This window comes from Podarcis vaucheri, assembly GCF_965113315.1.
Source record: "Podarcis vaucheri genome assembly, chromosome: 11".
Taxonomy (NCBI): domain Eukaryota; kingdom Metazoa; phylum Chordata; class Lepidosauria; order Squamata; family Lacertidae; genus Podarcis; species Podarcis vaucheri.
This window is the reverse complement of record NC_138749.1, coordinates 36,044,612-36,066,518: the sequence shown is the minus strand read 5'-3', so window position 1 is coordinate 36,066,518 and position 21,907 is coordinate 36,044,612. Positions and strand designations below refer to the sequence as shown.

Here is a 21,907-nt window from a genome sequence, read left to right as displayed (position 1 = left end):
CATGCCAAGCCTAAGCAGGTCCAGGCTGAGGCCTGGCATAATGATCCATGTGGCATACTTAGTCTTGCTCCAAGTCTACAGAAGTCCTTCCCAGGGGTACTCTCTTACCCCATGGAATAGGGTAGGGTTCATTGTTAATTTAATGGCAATTATTATTGTGCTTCTCTCTCACTGCAGCAGTGCCAAATTAGCCCTTACTTGGCACCCCAACACAGATCAGTGATGCTTTCTACAAACGTTTGCAGACCAGGTTTGTTCCCAGAGCATTGAAAAGATTCTGGTCCAGAAATAATCTAAATCTGAATAGTAATTTTGACTATTTTAAAGTATTAGCCCCAACTCAAAGCCAGTGAAAATGTTTCTTTTTTTAATGAAGAATTTGCTTTTAAATAGACCATTGCATTTTTATGCTTCCCTGAGATATAAATGAGTATATATCATTTTTAGGTTGCTTTTCCCGGCAGAAGTCTTCTCAGTGCAGTCAAGAATGAGAAAATGTACCTTTCAGCAGCCTGATTCCAAAGGAGACATAAAGACTTGTGTGGAACAATTCTGCTGTCTGTAGAATAAATCCGATAGGTGACCTCATTGTTATCTTTCAGTAGAAGAGGACTCTGACTCTTCAAACTCATTGAAAAAATCTGAAATGGGCAAAGTGGAGATTAATTTCCTATAAAAATACTCAAGGAATCCTCATTTGTACACTAAATATGCAAAGCCAGACCTCTAGTCAATTTATCCTAGGCAGCAGTTTTGTCAAGGTCTTAGACTCTTTCCCATCTAAACCACCTCAGACACTTTACCTGAAGCTGCTGGGCACCATACCTGGGACCTCATAATGCATAAGTATATGCTCAGCTACTGACATATTTGGTACTTCCTCTACTTTCTAAGGGAGAGAAGCCCAAACTCCACCTCAGTCATATGACAGGAGAATATGAATATGAACACCATGGTTACTAGGCTTGAACTGCGGAGCCAGTGTCCATAATATACCACCAGCTAAGTTCATCCTCAAACCATGTGTACATAAATAAAGCAAATATAAATTGAACAGTTCATTCCCTCCCCAAATATTTTTATTATTTTTTAGCATAAAAAATATTTACATAACATTTGCAATGGGTTTGTCACTTTACACAGGGTTGGCTACATTAAGACCTCTCCACAAAGTTGTATGAGCTGTGGGAGGGGGCATAAGTCTCACTGTTTGTAGATAAAGTCAAATAATGGGTGCCATAAAGCACAGAACCAGTCTTTTTTGTGTTGCGCCTTTCAAACTTGTATGGTGGGGCTACCTGCCAAACTCTCTAGCCACGTGTCATGTGAAGGCCAAACATACAGGTGAATTATTGTTTAGATACAATTACGTTAAAAAAAAACCCTGCTCTAAAATAAGGCTGTTATGCTATACAAACGTATCGCTAAAGACAAAAAGGAATAACCATAGTCTCTGTGTGTATTCTGCTCCAGATTAATATGGTTGCTCTTCCAGATGGTAACTATATTAAGCACTTAAAAAAAAACCTGAAGACATGTCTAAATTTAAAAGTAGGGAGCAACTAATCTTATAGCAGCAGCAAACTAAGAGCGTGTGGACCTGATCAATTCTTGGGCGGGAGATTCCTGGCAGCTCTATATAAGCAGCTCTAAACTTTTTAAACAATTAAATAAAAATAAAAATCATACCTTATTTTTTAGGGCAGTTCCTTTGTCACCCATTATAAACCATTGCTGGCTACTATACTCAGTGACTTGAATGAACCTACAATTTTCATTTTCAGAATGAGAAACTTCCAACAAATGTTCAGGAACTCTGATGAAGTCGCCATCTTTTCCATCAAATCTGTGCCCATTGATTTGCTGTGCATACCAGTGATGGGCCATTATGACAATGTAAGGGCAATGGTCAAGGATGGTTTTGCCTCTGTTAAAACAGAAAAGGAGCAACACGCTCAAGAAATGGAAAAGCCATTTGCTACCTGTGAAAGAAACATGTGCTGGATAATGCTTGTCTTAATGCCTTTATCATCCTATTATTGGCCTATTAACTGGATCTTTCATATATTATTAATTACTAATATGTCTCCAAGCATTAATGCAGAAGTTTTGATAATATGACAGGAAAAGAGCTGTATTTTGGCATATGATCAATTCATCATATCAATCCATTTGAATAAAACAATCATGTGTTGTTTATTTCATAGAATGCCAGATTTTTTAAAGAGCTTACTCTGCTCACTTCACATATTAAGATCTCTAGTTCCACAGGGCTATTACGCATAGACAGAATGCCAAGTGGACATCAACATCCAGTTCAATTTCAGAAATATTCCTGGCTCATGTGGAAAGACTTACCGTTCACCCTGTGATCCACACAATACTCCAATAGGAAGAGAAAAGGCAAATTTCTCAGTAACATCAGCAAGGAAGCTGTAGCCCCGAGTATCCTTGCGTTTTGGGTTAATAAGTGCACAGAGGATCTCATACAAGAGACTTCGGTTTTTATCAGTGAGTGCCTGCTTTTCCCCCTCAGATATTATCTTAGGGAACAAAAAATGGGTCAAAGAATAAAAATTATTCCATGTGTACAGGTAGCAATCACACTTTCCTTCCATACCCAAACTAGTTTATTAGAATTAAGATTTTCCAAAGCCAACTAATGCTCTTATCCTAAAGACATTATTTGGAGGTGAACCCTAATGATTACAGTTAAGTTTCCCCCTCTATATAAGGGTCATGACCTTGAGTTCCCTCAAGTGGCCAGTGCAAATTCACTTACAGGCTTGAATACTGACTCTATCACAGCATACAATATTGCCCATCCCAACTTACTATCTAAGTTGGGCATATGAACCAACAGCTTTCATATAAGAAGCAGGCTGGCAAATACTTTCCTAGTATGTTCTTGTTACAGAAGACTCATAGTCAGTTCTGCATAGGAGAACATAGCAAGATTTCCCCCCACAGAACCATGGCTGCTGTTTATCATTTTCATCAGCTTACATCCACCAAGGAGTTGCTGCATCCATGCCTAAATCTAGGGCCCATTCATCATGGCCAAAGGAACATCTGCATATGTACCTTATCAATTATGTGCATCACTGCAGCAAGCTGCTCTTCTGTACTTTCTGTGACCACTTTGATGTTTAAATACTGGAGGACTCTGTTCAAAATTATGTCATCAAGTGGTTGGGACAACTGATCAGCCAGACCCCAGACTGCCTGAGAGTTTGAATCAGACACAATGGTGATGTTGGCAATACCATAGATGTCATCAACTCTGGCACCACCAGTAGGATTGAAAAGCACAGCCTGGAAACGTTTAGGAAACGGATTTAAGGATCCAGTATCTGGAGTGAGTGTTATATCCAGAACAGCATCTCTCTGCCCTGATGCAAAGGACAACGTTCCTTCAGATCTGGCAAAATCTTGCCCGGAAATGGCTGGTGATATCATTATGCGGCCAAGAGCTTCAGGTCTCATCAGCTCCTTAAAATAAATAAATAAATAATCAAGCAAGCTCTAGATAAGGATTAAGCAATACTGTGCAAAACCAGGTTTGCTTCAAATTATGGACATTTTAAAATGCATTTATCATTATTATTTTTTATCTTGACTTCAAATAAAATTAATCAGGACGATGCTGGAAAATGTGTTTGGCAAAGTATTTCTAACAAAGTGCTAGGTTTGAGGCTGGCTAGTCAATGATGTATCGTGTTAGGCTGGGTTGTAAAATACATCTTTCTGAACTGTGTGGTCTGCGTCAGGAGAAGACAGGACCAGAACACATGTTGAATGGGAATTAGCAAGATTTGATTGATGAGCTTGGCACAGAAGTGTAACATCGATACTCCAGCAGAGTATGGGGGCAACTGTTGCCACTGCTCTTAATTATGATTAACAAAGTACATTTCCTGGTCAACTAAAAATTGCAATAGTTCAGCCATGCTGGATAAAAGTCGGTTTAAACCAGTTCCAAACAGAACTGCCTATTCTTCCTTAAGTAAACCAGTGCAGTTACTTATGAGAACTGACATGTTAGAGAACAAAGTAATTGCCTGTCAGTTACTGGTAGAAACAACTGTTTATTTGCCCCTTCCAGAAGGCTCAGTGAGACCAGCAAGAATGAAGGAAGTGGGGAGTGATTTTTTTAATAATAAAAACCACCTAAAACTATTTGCAAGAGGAGAATGGGATAAGGATCTCAAGGCAAATTCCTTGTTCTTCCTGCCTCCTACTTGACTTCCTTTCCCTAATCTCCTTCATGCTTTGGCAATCTGCCATGCATGCTTGTTAAGACCATGGAGGTTGCAGAGTGTGTGATCAAAATGAGGCAAATGATCATCAACCTGCAATTTTCATAGTTTGATTCTTATGTATTAGTGTCATGACACTGTGAAAATGCTGTTTCTCCTAGCATGCACACAGTTGTATAATATAATATAATAATTCAGTGTATCTGAAGAAGTGTGCATGCACACGAAAGCTCATACCAAGAACTAACTTAGTTGGTCTTTAAGGTGCTAATGGAAGGAATTTTTTTATTTTGTATAATATAGTATCTCCAGAAAACACACACAGCAACAAAGTAAGTGTGCAAAATAACTCAAGGACACTTAATAAACAAAGCAGAACATTTGAAACTACGTTGCACTGAATCAGACCATCATTCTATAGGTTGGTATCAAACTCATTCTCTGAGTGGTAAACCTGATGGTAGTCAAAATGCTCCCATTCAAAATCAAGAGAGTTGCTACAACTGAGCTCAGCGAGACACAGGTCACAATTTAGTCTTGCAAGTGTCAGCATAGCATAGCTGATGAAGTATGAGATTTAGACTAGGGAGACCTCGGCTCAAGCCCCAGCTTAGCAATGAAGGTCCTGGATGAGTGCAACAGTCGCTATCTCACCATCTAACAATAAGGGAAAGAATCCCAGGGCTTTTTCCAGTTGGGACTAGTGGAACTCAGTTTTGGCACCTCTCAGGTGGACGCCATTGCATAAGAGAACGAGGGAGGTGTTCATGGTGAGTTCCGGCACCTCTTTTTCTAGGAAAACAGCCCTGAAGATATCCATGCTGCAGCATGCTATTGCTGTAATTTGTATCGTAGAACTTTTGCAAAAAGCAAACACCTGCTAACTTTTTTCTTTGCATTAGAGAAGAAATGAAGGTAGTATATACATTCGTGCATTAGTCCTACCTGAGTACTGTAGCCAACTGAGATGGCAAGTGCTGTGCTAGACTCTCTAATCACCTGAAGACTAATTAAAGTGGTCTTCTTATGGGCCACAGCCAGACGAGACCCCACAGCAAAGTAGATCAGACCCCGAGGAGAGTCACTTTCTGGGACTATTATGTAGGCAAATCTGGCACTGTGGTTCAGTTCTGCTCCTGCACCCACTTCGTAGAGCTCCACAAAAAAATAGGTTTCAAATTCAGGTTCCTGAAAATCAAAAGGATACTCAGAACTCTGTAAATACTGATGCCAAAAGGAACATCATTAAATGTGCTTTTGAACCGTGTCTTGCTCTATTAGAGAATACATTTGTATATCATGCATTTCAAATCAAGGGATCAGCTCCACAAAGATTTCTGAGACAGGCTGGTCCTGAAAACAGTTTGCGTGATTATGTCTGTCATCTTATATACAACAGCTCTTTGGAATCTGACGTCACTGTTTCCAGGATCTCCTGTGCATCTTTCATCTAAGCCATTCATATCACACATTGGCATGAGAGTCATTGCAGTTAGCATCCCAGGCCTGGGAAAGTAAACGAGCCCCTCCTTTGAAACAATCGTAACAAGGCACTACTTTTATGTCCTTTCATCCTTGGCTTCAAAGTATGATTCTCTCCAAGGTTTAAATATGCACTTAAAAGAAAATGGCATGAAACATCCCCCAAATGTTGCAATTTTCAAAATGAAATGGATTTTTTAAGGCACTTGTACATGAAAGTGCATGTAAAAAAAATAAAATCCGATGACAAATATTCTCTACTACATATTGATATTTGAAAGCATTTCAGCTCCCTATAAATCTATGAAAGCACGGCTTTGGAGGATACATTTGATATGCAATCTTCATCCCGCCCCCAAATTGCAGTCAAATGATCTCTGATTTTTCAACAAAAATGTTTCAAGTCCACAATTCCACTTTAAATCATGTGCTAAATAAGTTTATTACTCCCAGCACAAATAGGCAGACTGTGGGCAGTAAGGCAGCAGTACTCAGGGAGAAAGCAAAGAAGGAGGACTTGCAAAGATCTTACTTTCTGGAGCGTAGCTTGGATGTCTTTGAGCGTTAAGTTCAAAGACTTCCATAGAGGATGAAAGATAAGGCTTTCAATGGCTACGACCCATGATGCCTGTGTTCTGCCTCCATGATTGGAGCCAATAATGCTTCTGAATACCAGTTGCTGGGGACCACAAGAGGTGAGGGTGTTTCTGTGCTTGAATCCTGCTTGCAGATTTCCCATAAACATTTCTGTTTGGCCACAGTATGGGCACCAATTTCAAAAAGGGAGGTAACTTTACAAGATTAGATAGCAATCCTGGAAGCTGCTATAAGAAGGGTGGAACAAAACTGACCGGAAAGGTATTCATCTCATTCTATAGGGTATGCATGCTAGCTAGCCAAGAGCTTCCCTTTGGGGCCAGCAACAGTCCAATGGCTAAAGCTCTAGAATTTTCCAAAGTTATTTGTGTACATGTGTGGAATTTCATGGATGTCACTGCACAGAAAACATGACAAAGAAGACCCAGTATATAGGTCCCTTTCCTAAGTGTGAGCTGATGGTGTTTCAGGGCCAGTAGCTCAGTGATGGTCTGATGGTGCAGCAAGGAAGCACCTGCTCCCCTGCACCTCCCCTTGCTACACCCTATTTCTTTTTATGCCCTGAGGGGGGTAGTGAGGGGAGATAAACATGCCGTCTTTCTAAGCAGCCAATCTGAAATAACCAGTACTCACATTATCAGGCTTTATCTCAATAACAATTGTGCATTTTGTTTGACCAGCCTTGCAAGTGGCAACCCCTAGGACAGCTAGCAGTTCATTTGCCAGATTCGTGCCATCCTTCTGCAGGACAACAGATGTTCTGTTAAAGGTCACGCGCCAGGAGATTTTCACATCTTCGAAAGCCCTATCAACAAAGCAAACCAGAATAAACGCAACGACAGAGGCAGACATTCGGAAAACCAAAGCCAGCCCACCCACCCACATTTTCTCCTGCATTCCAAATGTAACATTGCATAGCAAAATGTTTCAAAGAAAGGGAAAGACATTCTCTTCATGGAATTACTTCTAAAGCTGCTCTGATACATCTTACAGGAGCCAACTGGATTTAATTTGTATATGTTGCCTGCCCTTCTTTCTTAAGGTCCCAGGATGGGGTATAGCACAAAATCTAGCTGCTTTTGAGCTTGATGCTGTAACTCATCCTGGGACTTTAGGGTGAAGAGTGGGTAATGAATGAATGAATGATAGCAATAATACCACCAGCACAATTGATTTGATTCCCACTGAAAAATGGAGGGCAGCAAGGCTACTTTTGAGCCTGAGATGAAGCAAAGCCAGAACCCACAACCTCCAACCCTAATCAGCTGACCATTGCACCTTACTTAGTGAAGTAAGCCATAAATCACAAGTGTGTGCAAAAAGCAAGGAAATTAATTTCACATCTCAGCTATTATGTATATGAGTTAGGTTGGTAGAGTGTTTAATTCTCTCATTTCTGTTCAGTTCTGGTAGACCGACTGACTGACTTAAATCATATTCTAAATTTATGAGGCAAGTTTGCCAAATTGCAGTAAACTATTAGAGCATCTGAACGCCAAAGATTTATGATAAAAGTTCCATGAGAACCTCTTCTGCTCAAGGCAATTTCCTTGATTTCAAAACAACACACATTATAGCATGTGGAGACAGCCCTTTTTACCAGCCGTGGCCTGCACCTGTTTGGTTGCCGGGTAACAATGAGTTGCACCTCCTTCTTTTCGGAATCTTCATCAAGCACGAGGCCACTTTGCGCCTCTTCACTGAATCCCAGGATTCCATTCTGAAGATCATTTCCTGGGTGAGAAATGGGTCATCCAGAATTATTGAGAAGCACATACTTGCCAATCAGTGTTCCATTATTCAATAATTCATGCAGAACCTGAAATATCTCTGTGAATCTGAATGAGAAGGTATTATAACATGAATTGAGAAACTTTAATATTCATGTTTGAAAGGAAATCCTGCCACAGTAATTATTATTATTATTATTAATAATAATAATACTTATACCCTGCCCATCTCACTGGGTTGCCCCATCCACTCTGGGCAGCTAATGTTGTGTGTACACATAGTCACACACTTTGGGGTTTAAGCTACATTAGAATCAGATATTTTTGATATTGTGATCCCACTGACTATGCTTGTGAAAAAGGTATTTGCCATTTGCCATTTGGCTGCACACAATACTATCATCAAAGTGCAAAACATTTTTTTTTTAAAAAAAAGTTAATTGAAACTTTGGACATTAAAAAAGAAAATCACCCACAGTTCTTCAGTGTTTTACAGGCATTTTGGGCAGTCTGACTTATTGCAAGGTTCATGGGCCTAGGGTGGCATTAAAATACAGAAAAACACAGAGATATAGTGTAGAGAAAAATAGAGAGTACAGCAAAACTGAGCGCCAGAGCAACACAAGGTTTTAAGTGCCCTGATCTAACACAGGCTGCTTTGTTGATATCACCTTTGAAATTTGAGATTAGTACAATGGCCCTGATTTGCCTTGTAATTTTGGTCCCAGCCCAGAAGGGCTGCTCATCCCTACTGTATATCTCATCAGCATGTCCCTATTTATTTATTCAGAAATACTACAGTTTTTCTCTAAGCACTTTGCATAAAACCAACAAAAATACAACATTCAGCAAAACTTCTTAAAATCTAGATAAGCATAAGGTAATAACCACCTTAACAGTGTTTAATTTATTTATTGATTCCACTAAAAAGCTCCTACCTTTGATAATAATTGTGGCAAAACCTTGAAAGCCATGTTCATCCACAGCTTCTGTAATCTGAGCTCCACCTTGAGGGTCAGAGAGCACAACATAAAACATTTCCTGTCCTTCAGGCTCATCGTCATCAAGAATGCTGACAGACACCTGACTTTCTCGTTCCCCTTCCAGCAATGTAACAGACAGAGTCAGCTCCTCAAAATCGACTCCTTCAATTGCCCAGGTTACATTAGAAATCCCAGAGGCAAGCTCAAAAGGGAATGTATCTGTCCCACTCTGAGCACTTATTCCACCAAATGTTTTAACAGTGACAGAAACATTTCCCACAAAACCCAGAGTCCTCCTAATATGAATCAGAACTGCATTGGGTGTGCTGCTGTCGGTGTCTTCTTCAGTGTAAATAATAGCTGGACCAAGACTTAAAATTCCATTATGGATAATGATATCACTTGCCAATATGGTAACTGATGCAACACTAAACTCTAGGTTCAAACATGGATTCCATGTTGGGTCAAATGGGTGTGTAGCTGTAACTTCCACAGATGTTAAGTTCACAAAAAATATTTCATCTCCTTCTGAAATGCTGTCATCAATTATCAAGATTTCAAACACAACCTCAGTCTGAAGGAGTCCAAAAACAAGCTCTCCATTATAAACAGGTTCAAAGTCTTCTAGTGGTTTGGCACTTCCTGCAATGGTCTGATAGAACAGTTTTGTGAGGTTGCTTCGGTAGCCAAAAAGTCTTTGTACATACAATTTGACCATTTGTGCTTCTTCCCTTACTAAAATATTCGTTGAGTTAGGTGCAAACTGGAAGATTCCCATTGGTTCAATTTCAGCAACAGTAAAGCCTGGTCTGGAACAAAAAGAAAGTGAAAATTGTATTTGTGAAGACCTAGACAAGGAAGTACAACCACAAGCAACAGCTCATCTTTTTTAAAAAAAAAATAAAAATATTTTTTATTGCATTTTCTATGAAAATTTTCATCAGCTCATCTTACCACTTCTGGTTCTCTGAAAAAAATCTTTCTCCACCTGTAGGTAAGAGCATCACCATTTTTTAACAGCTGGAACCAACTAAGAACTTGGATGTTGTTTTTCAAAAAGAAAAAGAAAAAAAGAGTGTGTATATTGGATTCATCTTAAGTGTACTGGAAACATTAGTTCATAAAGAGATGAACCTCCCCCCCCCCGCACACAGATAGAGAAATGCACATGTATACATCTCTGTGTAATGAATGATCGGAAGGCAAGTTATAATGGCTTTTGCAAAGCTAGAAGGTTTGGCTCTGTAAGCTTCCCGAAGGGAAGACTACTATGTGAGCAGCTCAAGATTCCTTGGATGAGTGGGGGATATAAGAGTAATTGAATAATGAAATGAGACCAAAGTTTTTACTGCCAATGTCCAGCTTCTGAATAGCAACTGACCAATAGCCATTCTTACCTCAGATGAGCTCCACCAGATGCATTGCTATGCACAGCTGATAAATGTATAGCAAATGCTTCAGGGATACTTGGATTTGGTATAACATGGAAAGAAATTGTCCTGTTTGGTTCACCATGAGGAACAATAACAATGCCTGGAAAGAGAAAGGAAGGAAGTTGCTAAAAGAACAATTGATTTTTTAAACAGAAACAACAGTTACACATTAGATCGTAGTTTCAGATTTGTCTCTATTCATCAGACAATCACAAAACAAAGGTTTGGTAATATCAAGAGAAGAATCACAAAACAAAGGTTTGGTAATATCAAGAGAAGTTAATTTATGTTGTGCTTATTTGGGTGTAAGGTAACTTATAAAGCTGTATTTTGCTGGTGGATGGTGGTATGCCTCTTTACAAAGACTTGGTTGCTCTTCTTTTAAGAAATATTAAAATAAAATGAACATATGCAAATATAAATAAAAGCTTAATGAATAAAAGCAAAACCAAAAACTTGAATTTTGAATATCCCTGGCAAGACACAGCATTCTCTCTTAAGAATTTTATCCTCTCATCAGATACTGCAGGCAGGAAAAGAGCAGTCTTTGCAGTTCTATATGATTAAAGATAATAAAAGTTATATATGTTTTTCCCCCAGATGTCTGGGCCAGGAATAGAACAGGAAAATGCCATCTTTAACCCAGCATTCTCAAGAACTTTCTTCTTCCAATGGAACGAAACTGCAACAGCCAGGGCCGTGATGTGATGAACATACTTCTGGCCTGGAAGGGGCAAAATCATCAATAGCCTAAGCCTTGTGGTTTAAAGATTCTATGAAGCAAAAGATGGTGCCAACAGTAGAGCATATGATTTGCATGTAGAAGATCTCAGGTTCTTCTTGTAAGGGGCAAAATGGAAGCACTCACCAGAAGCTGGTGTAATATTGCCTGGTTGAAGGAACTCTGGAATCAAGCCAGGTGGATATCCAGAACTCCACATTACTGTGATTGAGCCATACACTCCTTCCCGAGTTATCATTGCTTGGGTTGTCCCTGCTGTAATATTTGTAAGTCGTAAGATAACAGACTCAAAGGCAACCTGCCCAAATGGAGAAAGATGTTGTTATTGTGAGAAATGGATGATTTTACAGGCACATACATGTTATTCTTTAGCAGCAGCCACATGGTGCTTAAAGTAAATTTATACTTTTGTGGATCAAATATTCCTGTATGAAGTATTGCTTCTACCGGCAGCATCATACACTCCTTTAACAACCCTAGAATTTTTACATCTGACTCTGGAACGCATCTAATTCTCACACTATCAGCACAAGGTATTTTTTGAACATACACATGGCAACAAGATACAGTGGGTCACTTCTCCTCTCCTCTGAAATCTAATGATATCTAAATGAAAATCTCCTGAAGCAGTTGATAGAATTTGGAACCATATAACAAAAACTATTCATGTTTTTCAAAACCAAATGTATTAGTATTTGATCCATAAAAATCTACATTCTGCTCTTTGCACATGCTGCTTCCTAAATGCACGGCAAGTAAATACAAGCACATATTGAAACCAAAAACCTCACCAGTTTTTACACTGATACATTTGCAAATAATTTGTTAAAATGCTTCAACATATGGCAGCCAGTTAATTCTAACAACATTGTGTCTGCATTAATTTTGATCTGCCCTCTGGTGGTACAGATGTTACATGGCTGTACTTACCTGAGAATTGGCAGCTTCTTTGGGAATTGGGACAGAGACTGACATCGTTGTATTTAATATTTTAGGCACAATATTGGCACTAATATTAAACAGGCTTACGCTGTTCAGTTTCAGAGTAAAATTCAAGCCCAAGAAGAGAAACACCTGAAAGGAGATAATCACTTATCTGTTTTGTCATCAGCTAGGAAACAAGAACTACGTGTGAGACATTCAAACAAGAAATCCTCATATTGAGAACTGTTTTAAACATGTTGTTCTCCAAAATCTTTCCTAAAAGAATAATGCTAAATTATTAGCATTAGCATAAGAATATAATGTTAAATTATGAATAATGGCAGATGGTGCCATATTCAAGCCACAACTATTTAAGTTAATCCTCAGTATTTATTCTTTATTGCCTATAAGCAGAAAACAATTATAATTAATCATTTACAGTGTGCAAGGAGGGTTGTTGTTGTTGTAGTAACAAGGTGTTCAGCCATGCAAAACCTCACCCAGTATAATTCATGAAAAAGCTGAAAGCATAATCAGCCCCCAAGGCAGATGTTTCCTCATGGACAGAGACTGTATCCAAGCAAGATTCTGGAACATGAAAGACTATACCATGGGAAACAGGCTGTCACTAAGAAAAGATTTTAAATTGCAAGTTTTCTTTGTCCATCAGTACTGCGTATAGAAAAAGCGTATTTCAAAGACTACAATTCAGGGACTGCTATTGAAAGGGCTTTCTTGGGAGACAATGTTTTCATATGATAAGAGGAAATGCACAGGCAATCCCTCCCTACTGCACATGTCAAACCTCCCTTCCTTTGAAAGGTCCCAGCCACAATCTCTTAAAGGATATTGACAGACTGGAATGTGTCCCAGAGGAGGAAAGATTGAAGGAGTTGTGTGCATTTAGCAAGGAGAAGAGATTATTAAGAGGTGATGTAATAGCCATTTTCAGATTTTCGAAGGGCTGACACATCAATGGTGGAACAAATTTGTTGCTCCAGCAGGCAGGAACCAAACCAACAAGTGCATTTTAAAGTGGTTTAAGACTTAACATAAGGAAGAACTTTGTGATGGTAAAATTTATTACTAGTTTTTACCATCCATTACTATTCAGTAATGGAACAGACAGAATCAAAAGATGGTGGATTCCTTAGTTAAAGGTTTTGTTTTTTTTAAAAAAAGCAGAGGCCAGATGGCTACTGGCCAGGGATGCTACAACAGCAGATTTCCTGCCCAGGCAGGGGAATTTGAACTAGATGACTTCTGGGGTGTCTCCCCACTCTGATTCTAGAAAATGGGACTCTTATTTTTCTAGAAAGCTTTCTAGAAAGCCAAACCTATAATAAATGGTCACAAAGTATTGCTGTGCTGCTTACTCAGCTCAGTTTCAAGGACCTCACAAGGTAAAGAGAAATTACAGACCTGGGTATGTATTGGCACAGTCTTCACTCCAAAACTGGAACCTGCTTTAACTAGCAGATGTCCCACTGCATTGGCTGGCGTGACTAAGCTTTCTTCACTAGGAGATGAAACATGGTACTCCACAATCACATCTCCAAAAGTCCCCGCATGACGAGTTACGTTAATCTGGATGTGCCGGCTCAGGTCGTTCTTCACCAGCACTGACTGCTTTTCAGAATACAAGGCAAATACTCCATGGGGATCATCGTTTGCCAAAACAGTGAATCCAGAAGTGCTTTTCTCCTGATCCACATCAGCTCCTCCTTCCACTGAAGTAAGCTGTACCACATAATGCTCATCTATTTCAGGGACATCATCAGGCAATAAGAATATAACAATCTCAGATGTCCTTTGCTCATCAGGAATTACAGCAGAACCGCTGGTGAAAAGGAAATCATCTGTAGTATCTGAATCACTACTTAGCTCCCAGTGAACCTGAAATAAAAATCTTTGATCAGTAAGTTCAAAAAGTGGCGAGACCTTCATATCTTTTTACATATTAGACAATTAGTTTTAGTATGAATTTATTATTATTATTATTATTATTATTATTATTATTATTATTTATTTGGTTTTTATATACTGTTCAATCAACAATCCCAGAGCAGTGTACATTAAGAACATAATTTACACAGCATAATAATAAACCATAATGCACAGAATAGTAGCAAAATAATCATAATAACAGTCCCCCTAAATATGTCCCTCTAAAAGCACATTCCTCTTAGAAACATTTAAACTGATTTATTGTTTATGCTTGACATAGTCTTCCAAATCATTCCAACAAAGAAATACAGTACGATTGCCTATTATGGACATTTAACTTGCACAATTTCAACCATATGTGGCTGAAGGCCACACAAGTTAAATGCAAGCAAGGGGGAGATATTAAAAGGGGGTTTCCTGCTGCAAAAAAGAGTTTTTTAAGGTCTCTGCCTTGCTTGGGAAGTAAGGTCCAGTCCGCATGCCAAATCTGGGATGCTCCTGTGAGATCTTGGGGGAACTCAGACAGCCCTGTGAGATCTTGCAAGAGCATCTTGGGGGCTCCAGAGCTGGCATGTGGAGGCGGCTTTATTCCCCAAGCAAGGCAGTGAGCCTAAAAGCGCTGGGGAAACCCAATGCCAAATGAGCTTCTAAGCTCTCTGCTTTGCTTGGGAAGCAAGGCCCTCTCCACGCACTGTCTCCAGAAGCACCAGGATGCTCATGCGGTGACAGTTCCATGTGTAATATGTGATCATACTGTAAATTTAAAAACCTAAAACATTCAGAAACTTTAGTTAAGAACTTTACAAATCTATCATACATTGCACGATGCCTCCATAAAATCTAATTTCACCTTCATAGTCAAGGGTGAGATTGAATGCTATGCTAAAGACTTCAGATTACACTGTTGCAATTTGTAGCAAAAGTCGAAACTACCAAATAAGTACCAAAGGTTGAAACTACCGTAATGTTCCCCATGGTGCCTTGCATTCGCATTATGAAAAGCACGATACGTAGTGGCCCTTCGGATGCTGATGGCTCCTCGTAGTACTTTGGGGATAATGATTCAGGGGCAAACTGCACAATTCCATTGGGATCACCAAACTTCAGAATCTAAAAATGATTACAACAGCATATAATTGACTTTCCTTGCTTGTGGGACAAATAAAAATTAAACAGTTTAAGCAACAAGTCATGTGATAATAATTCCATGTTTACTTTCCCCCTTTTAAAAAATGGCATAAGATCCAAACAACAGTGCAACTAATCTTGTATGCTGTGACTTTGAGCTTGTTTTTGAACAAATAAACAAACCTAAGCATGGCAGCTAATTGTTTTGTTAAGGTTACAATGAGAGCAGCATGTGAATTACCAAAGGACCTGAACTGTGATAATAGGATTTTGTGTGCATATTCTGCAAATGAAATCAAGTGTATTGACTTCACACACAACAATGATCAATAATAATTCTGGATGCTGATAAACATAAATGTTTAAAAAGAGCAAATTAAATGTTGTGAAAGTTAGAATGTCTCGGTTCTATGGGGGAATAAAAGTTTAATATATCCAAAATGGAGAAAATTATTGATCCACTCGTGTTCAGGAAGGAGAAACAATAGAAGAAATGTTACCTAAGAAGACCAATGGCCAGGAAAACCAGACAGCTGACTGTATCAGTGCCTGTTTCTCAACAGCTTGGTAGGGCAAGATGCCCACTTATTTTCACTCAACTGCAAATGCCTCCATGTGTTGAAAAGAGGTGTTGGTGGGGAGGCTAGGGGCCATGAGGTTAGGCCCACTCCCATGGTCAATATGCACATTGGCCACACCATGTCACTGCCAATGCAGCAAGCATGAGAAGGGGCTTTATGCATGCATGTTCCCAGAGCGCCTCAACACAAGAGGAACTCTTATTTCGGCCAAGATTCACCTTCCTAAGGAGGAGCTTTCTTCATCAGTACGTGCATAGATGGACATGGCTCTTACGTGTGCCAGTAGTGGGAGTGGGGCTAGTCAGGTATCCCTGCAACTTTCTCACACATTCTTTAAATGCAGGGAGGAGGAATGGCTTCCTCATGTCACAAAGCTTTCAACAATTTCTGGGCAGGAAATACACTGAGCAACCCAACCTGCTTTACTACAGAAACAGTCCCATTTTTAAAAAATAAATAAAATTAAAAATTACTATTAGTGTAATGCTGGCAGCCTTTGGATCCAGTTCAGTTTCACCCTTTGCAATGCTCAGTCGAACAATGTAGGTCTCCTGAACTTCAACTTCTTCATGAGGATAAATTTCCAATGTGATGGTTCTCAGACCACCTTCTGCTTCTTCAAAATAAAAGGTTCCGTTCACCGGGTCACCAATGTCACTGTTCAAAGCAGGTAAAATTGCCTCTGAGTTAGGTCCCAAAATATCCCAGTTAATCTGTGAAATATATAAATTCCAAAGTTAGCATTTGTTAGTCTTATAAGCAAGTTGCAATAGAACAATTATGGTAGCGAGTACGTTTTACAAAAGACATTAACTGGAGGATGGCTGGAGAATTGCTCTATTTCCCATGTGAGTATTGGCAAGAGAAGCACAGTCCTTCTAACCTCAGGTGGCTTAACTGATCTAACAACCCTTAGCCCATAGCAGTGAGTCCCATTTTACTCATGTGTTTGTTTATATCCCACCTTTCTGTCCACGGAAACCCTCAAGCAGTTAATGATGTATCAGTTATTTTTAAAAATGTTAAAGATAGCAAGCAATACACAAATCTGCAAAACTGGAAAGCACACAAACCAGAAAAAAACAACCACAGTAAGAGGGGTGGGGAATGGATAGCCAAATTACCACCTAGTCTAAATGCAGGTTAAAATAATCTTATCACATTCAGTAGATGCATAGACCAGAAACAACTCCTGTATAATCTGGTTTACAATCTTATACGACACAATCTTATAGAAAAATGAGGGAATGTAAAATAATTTAATCTCATTCATTTCATAATAAAATGCATCCTTACAAAAGGAATTCACCAACATCTAATTTAAGGCGGGAAGGCATACCTGAGATTCTCCCACCAAGCCTCCAGTTCTTTCCAGGACCAAGGACAGCGTCAATGACATATCAGGATTGGGGATAATTATTCGGCTTTGGTTGAGGAACCGGACAGTCCCATGTGGAGAGTCGCTCTTAGCAATAGTTATCTGGGTCACTAGGTGGAGCCCAAGGACTGCTCCCCCACTAGCACTTATTAGCTGGATTTCAAACTGCTCAGCATATTCTCTATTCCAGAAACAATAGAAAAGATCACATTTTGCTACCAAACATGACCTCTCCATATAGGCATCATTAAAATCTGAATGCCCAGCAATTCACCAGAACATTTGCATATATTCAATATTAATTATGGGTGGTTTACACTGTAGACATAAGAAAGGGAAAATAACTGCCAGTGCATGATCTGCATTTATATATGTAATTGCAGCTTATTTAACAGACACATAGAAACTCTATTTTTAATTTCTTCATAAGAGAAATTTACAGGAAACCAGAAAAGAGACTGAGGTAATGATGGTTGTTCTCTATTTTACTCTTAATCAATGTTTGCTTCACAGATGAAAATTTTGTTTACAGCAAAAAAAAAGTTTATCAGCAACTTTTTAAAAGGAAGTTTTTAAGCAGAGGTTGGATGGCTGTCTGTCTTTGATGCTTTAGTTGAAATTCCTGAATTGCAAGGGTTGGATCAGATGACTCTTGGAGTCCCTTCTAACTCTACAATTCTATGATTCAAAGGATATTCTCATACATTTTTAGACCTCCTTATCCATTTCCCTATCATATGCAAAGAAGTCTTCAACATCATTACCTTTCATCGTCATCTATGATTAAGACATTGATGAAACTCTGGTTTTGGCCATGATGAAAAATGACTGAATTATTTCTGATACTGTAGTCGACACCGTCAGGAAGAGCTGAAATACTTCTAGATATGAAATCTGCAGTCACAAAGCCGTAATTCCCACGTCTTCGTACTACTGGAATCATTATCAATCCAACATCTTCTTCCACTACAAAAAAATGAATTCAAAGTGAATGAGTGACATTTTCTAAATTGCATGCTTGTATATGGCCATATCATTTCTTTTTTACTTGAGTTCATATGTTTGGGGGGGGGGTACTCAGGCAATATTAGGAAACTGCCCCCTAATGCCACCATTGGTAGGACAAAATTTAGAATTGCAAAGTGATTATTTCACAAGGACATTTGTTGCATATCCTTGAAAGCTGATTATTTCTACTTGTTTGAACCACAGAGGGAGAGAATCATTCAGAAGGTCCCTGTTGTTACATTTCATTTTACATTTCTCACAAGCTATTTAACCCATAGAGATTCATGGAAAAGCCTTGCATTTTCCAGTGCAGCACACAGAGAGGCGCTGTTATTTCTACTTACTGCTGTTCTCAGCTGCTGGACTGGGCTGAACTCCCACCATCCCCAAGGGCATCTTGTGAGGAACAGCAGCAAAACTTTCTGCTTTAAGGGTGATAGTATCAACTGGACATCTGTAAGAGTACCTGTCACAACAGTTATGTTTTTGTTTCCTGGGCTAAAAAACAACTTTAAACTGTTTGGGGGAGATGTTTAAGTGTACTTTTGCATTCTTCTGTAGCTATTGATGCCACCAAAGAAAATAAATAAGGAAATCGAAACCTAAAACAGGTACAAGATTTTGAATGGATAGTACTGTTTTATTATATTTTTATTACATTAATATTCTACTTCTCCCTGACATGCATATCGTGTGTATGGGATTCTGAAAAGACCTTCAAAGGTCCAGCAAGAGTGCTCAACCATCTATTTCCACACCAAGCTCAGAGGCCATCATTAAAAATGATAAAGTCATTCACTTGCTCTTTAAAATGCAGTATGATGCTATATCCTTAACCTACCTTGCAGACTTGTATAGAGTGGATCAAATTCAATTATGCCCTCTGCATTGTCACTTTTCGATATAATGATTTTTATTACTGAGGCGTTTCCTATCTCAGGGGGTTGGTCAACTTGCAGTCCATTTTCTTTTATCGTAAAATCAAATCCACTTGCAGAAGTATGTGAAGGGAAATATAAAGAAATTAGGCAATCAGCTCAGATTCCTGGGTGTCCCAGTTTTTGTCCTGCGGCAAACTGGTTTAGTTCAGACATAGCTGCACTGCTAACCATAGTTTCATACCAAGAGAATGAGCCTGGATTTGGTTCTGGTTTGCAATACAGATTGGTTGGGCAACTGCAAATTGTAGTAGTAGTAGTAGTGGAAGAAGAAGAAGAAGAAGAAGAAGAAGAAGAAGAAGAAGAAGAACAACAACAACAACAACAACAACGCCCAGTCATTAATCTCTATCTTGCAATCTACAGTTGAATCCAAAACATAACATCAAGTAAGATATCCAGGGTTACTAAATTTGTTATATATATGTACCACATATAGCAAATTCTGTCACCATGGTTAATCTTCTCCCATGCAATGAAATTTATTTTTACCTTCCCAGTAGTTCAACTTTTGTCATTTCTATTGAAAACTCCTCAGGACCTTCAGGGAGGTCATCATCATGGATTTCTGCATAAATAGTTTTCATAGTCTCCTTAGGTTCAAAAGTAACCTCTCTGAACATGAGAGTAAAATCCATGCCTTCAACTGCAGTTCCATTCATCGCCTGATACCAGAGGCGAATTTGCCCGTAATATCCATGTGAACGGACAACTGTGATATTAGCCTGTTGAGGACAAGCATTCCTTAAGGCTCCAATGACACTACATCATGTTGCATTGTAACATTGATTACAGCTGCATGTTATAACTGTTGCAGGTGACGCACAATACTCATTACACACTTGTAAGAAACCATTATTTTAGGGTAGAGGCACACTATGACCATGATCGTATAGCGGTTAGTACTCTGCGTTGTGCTTAAAACATTTTTGTTTAAGCAAGCTTACCCAGACATGTTTGAATCTTGCTTTAGTTTTTTGCTGATTTTAACTGTTTCTAAAATATTTTTATTTTTGTTTTCAACTGTTTTCATAATTTCACTACTTCTTACAAGCTGCTTAGAGGTTATGTTACAAACCAAGTGGTATATAAGTTTTGTTAAATAAATAAATACAATAAGTGAACTCCCCACTTGCCCATTTTTCTTCTTCAGACGTCTGCAGCAGTTCCTGGGAGAATGCAAACTTCCCATAGGGGAAGTCACTAGCAGCCATGGTGATGTTTGCTGTGCTGGCAGACTCATTTATGATTCCTCCATCACTGATACCACTTAGATGAAACTGATAGTGATGTTTTTCCTCCGGAACACCGTCATCTAGAGCCTAAAGAAATGCAAGCAGACAAACCAGGAAGAATTTTGCAATGTTCACCTTGATGGAAAGCCCATTTACATGTGAACCAAGATGCAAAATCTAACCAACATGGAACACTGCGGTCACAAGCCCATACTCGATGTATACGAGTGAAGGGACTATCAAATACGGCAGAAGTCTTGTGACAGTGGCACAACATCAGATAGGCCACTGTCAAGGTAGCTATGCTGGAACAACATCTGGAATACACTGATAGAAGAGCCTGCCAGTGCAGCCAAAGAGGCACCTGCAGAATAGTTAAAATGGGTTGGAGTTGTGAGTGGAACTGGGGAAGCACAGAGGAGCATCCCACTTGTGCTGTATCCTATACTCCTGCAGACCAGTCACACAGACCTGACTAAAGGAATTTCATCCCATTGGATTTGATGAGGGGAGAAATAAGATAATATCTGCCTGCAAAAAACCCAACACCATCATACACACACTGGAATAACTTAATATAGTATATGATGCAAGTCAGCACCCAATCACAGTTCCCCCCCTACAGTATAAAACCCCCACAAATTAATACCATAACCTAGATGACAGGGCACACAGTATGGAGCTATCCTTCTCTGGCCTCCAGTCTTGCCTACTTAGAGCTCAGAAGGGCAAACTCTATTGAGAGGAACTGTGGAGAAGAGCACTGCGTAAAAAGTGAGCACTTTGCACAAAGCAGCACAAGTTAGGACTTGAGCACATTGCTGTCACTTCTCTTCCTAGAGTCCCAATAGGTACATTTTTTGTTGTTGTGGGTGTCATTGTTGTTAGTCCCCTGTGCATGTTGTGATCCAAAGTTGCACCTGTGAGCAGCACAAAGGGATTCAAACCAGGGACTCCCAATAGTGGGGTTACTGCTGTCTGCGGCACTGGAACTCATGGGGTGAAGGAGCACTATGGAGTCACTATGTGTGCTGTGATGCAGGCAAGAGTTTTAGGGTCCTTTCCCAATTGCCATAGTTCATTAGTTCCTTCTGTGGTTGCAAGTGCCATGTGGACATCATTGGCACAGTTCCTGCTGGTGGACACTGGAGGTTTACATGACTGATGCAGTCATAACTGCTTTTTTGTGCCATTTGGAGATTTGTCATTGTGTCGTGTTTTCCCCTCCCTTCTTTGGCATAGTCTGTAGAGGACACAGAGGGCATTACCCTTGCATAGCAGCAGCATATTTCCCCCTCCCATTCCATATAATGAGAATAAAAAAATTCCTTCCAGTAGCACCTTAAAGACCAACTAAGTTAGTTCTTGGTATGAGCTTTCGTGTGCATGCACACTTCTTCAGATACACGTGTATCCGAAGAAGTGTGCATGCACACGAAAGCTCATACCAAGAACTAACTTAGTTGGCCTTTAAGGTGCTACTGGAAGGAATTTTTTTATTTTGACTATGGCAGACCAACACGGCTACCTATCTGTAACTGG

The 21,907-nt window shown here is 39.4% G+C and overlaps 1 protein-coding gene across 4 annotated transcripts in view; it reads right to left on the bottom strand.

Annotated features, from left to right (window-relative positions):
* The window catches only part of ADGRV1 (adhesion G protein-coupled receptor V1), a 247,800-nt gene that overhangs the window by 118,809 nt on the left and 107,084 nt on the right, over nucleotides 1-21,907 (bottom strand). For 3 of the 4 annotated variants that reach the window (XM_082191331.1, XM_082191333.1, XM_082191332.1), the window contains 19 exons: nucleotides 20,267-20,452; nucleotides 19,623-19,855; nucleotides 19,034-19,182; nucleotides 17,949-18,150; nucleotides 17,146-17,365; nucleotides 16,280-16,519; nucleotides 15,058-15,207; nucleotides 13,573-14,046; nucleotides 12,157-12,300; nucleotides 11,353-11,524; nucleotides 10,449-10,584; nucleotides 9,007-9,860; nucleotides 7,955-8,072; nucleotides 6,972-7,143; nucleotides 5,205-5,447; nucleotides 3,085-3,492; nucleotides 2,359-2,543; nucleotides 1,690-1,927; nucleotides 502-641 (listed from right to left, as the gene is read on the bottom strand). In XM_082191331.1, the coding sequence (XP_082047457.1) occupies nucleotides 502-641; nucleotides 1,690-1,927; nucleotides 2,359-2,543; nucleotides 3,085-3,492; nucleotides 5,205-5,447; nucleotides 6,972-7,143; nucleotides 7,955-8,072; nucleotides 9,007-9,860; nucleotides 10,449-10,584; nucleotides 11,353-11,524; nucleotides 12,157-12,300; nucleotides 13,573-14,046; nucleotides 15,058-15,207; nucleotides 16,280-16,519; nucleotides 17,146-17,365; nucleotides 17,949-18,150; nucleotides 19,034-19,182; nucleotides 19,623-19,855; nucleotides 20,267-20,452 (4,664 nt within the window). Of the gene's footprint in view, nucleotides 1-501; nucleotides 642-1,689; nucleotides 1,928-2,358; nucleotides 2,544-3,084; nucleotides 3,493-5,204; nucleotides 5,448-6,971; nucleotides 7,144-7,954; nucleotides 8,073-9,006; nucleotides 9,861-10,448; nucleotides 10,585-11,352; nucleotides 11,525-12,156; nucleotides 12,301-13,572; nucleotides 14,047-15,057; nucleotides 15,208-16,279; nucleotides 16,520-17,145; nucleotides 17,366-17,948; nucleotides 18,151-19,033; nucleotides 19,183-19,622; nucleotides 19,856-20,266; nucleotides 20,453-21,907 lie in introns of those variants that run through there. The other variant, XM_082191334.1, reaches the window with a different exon arrangement.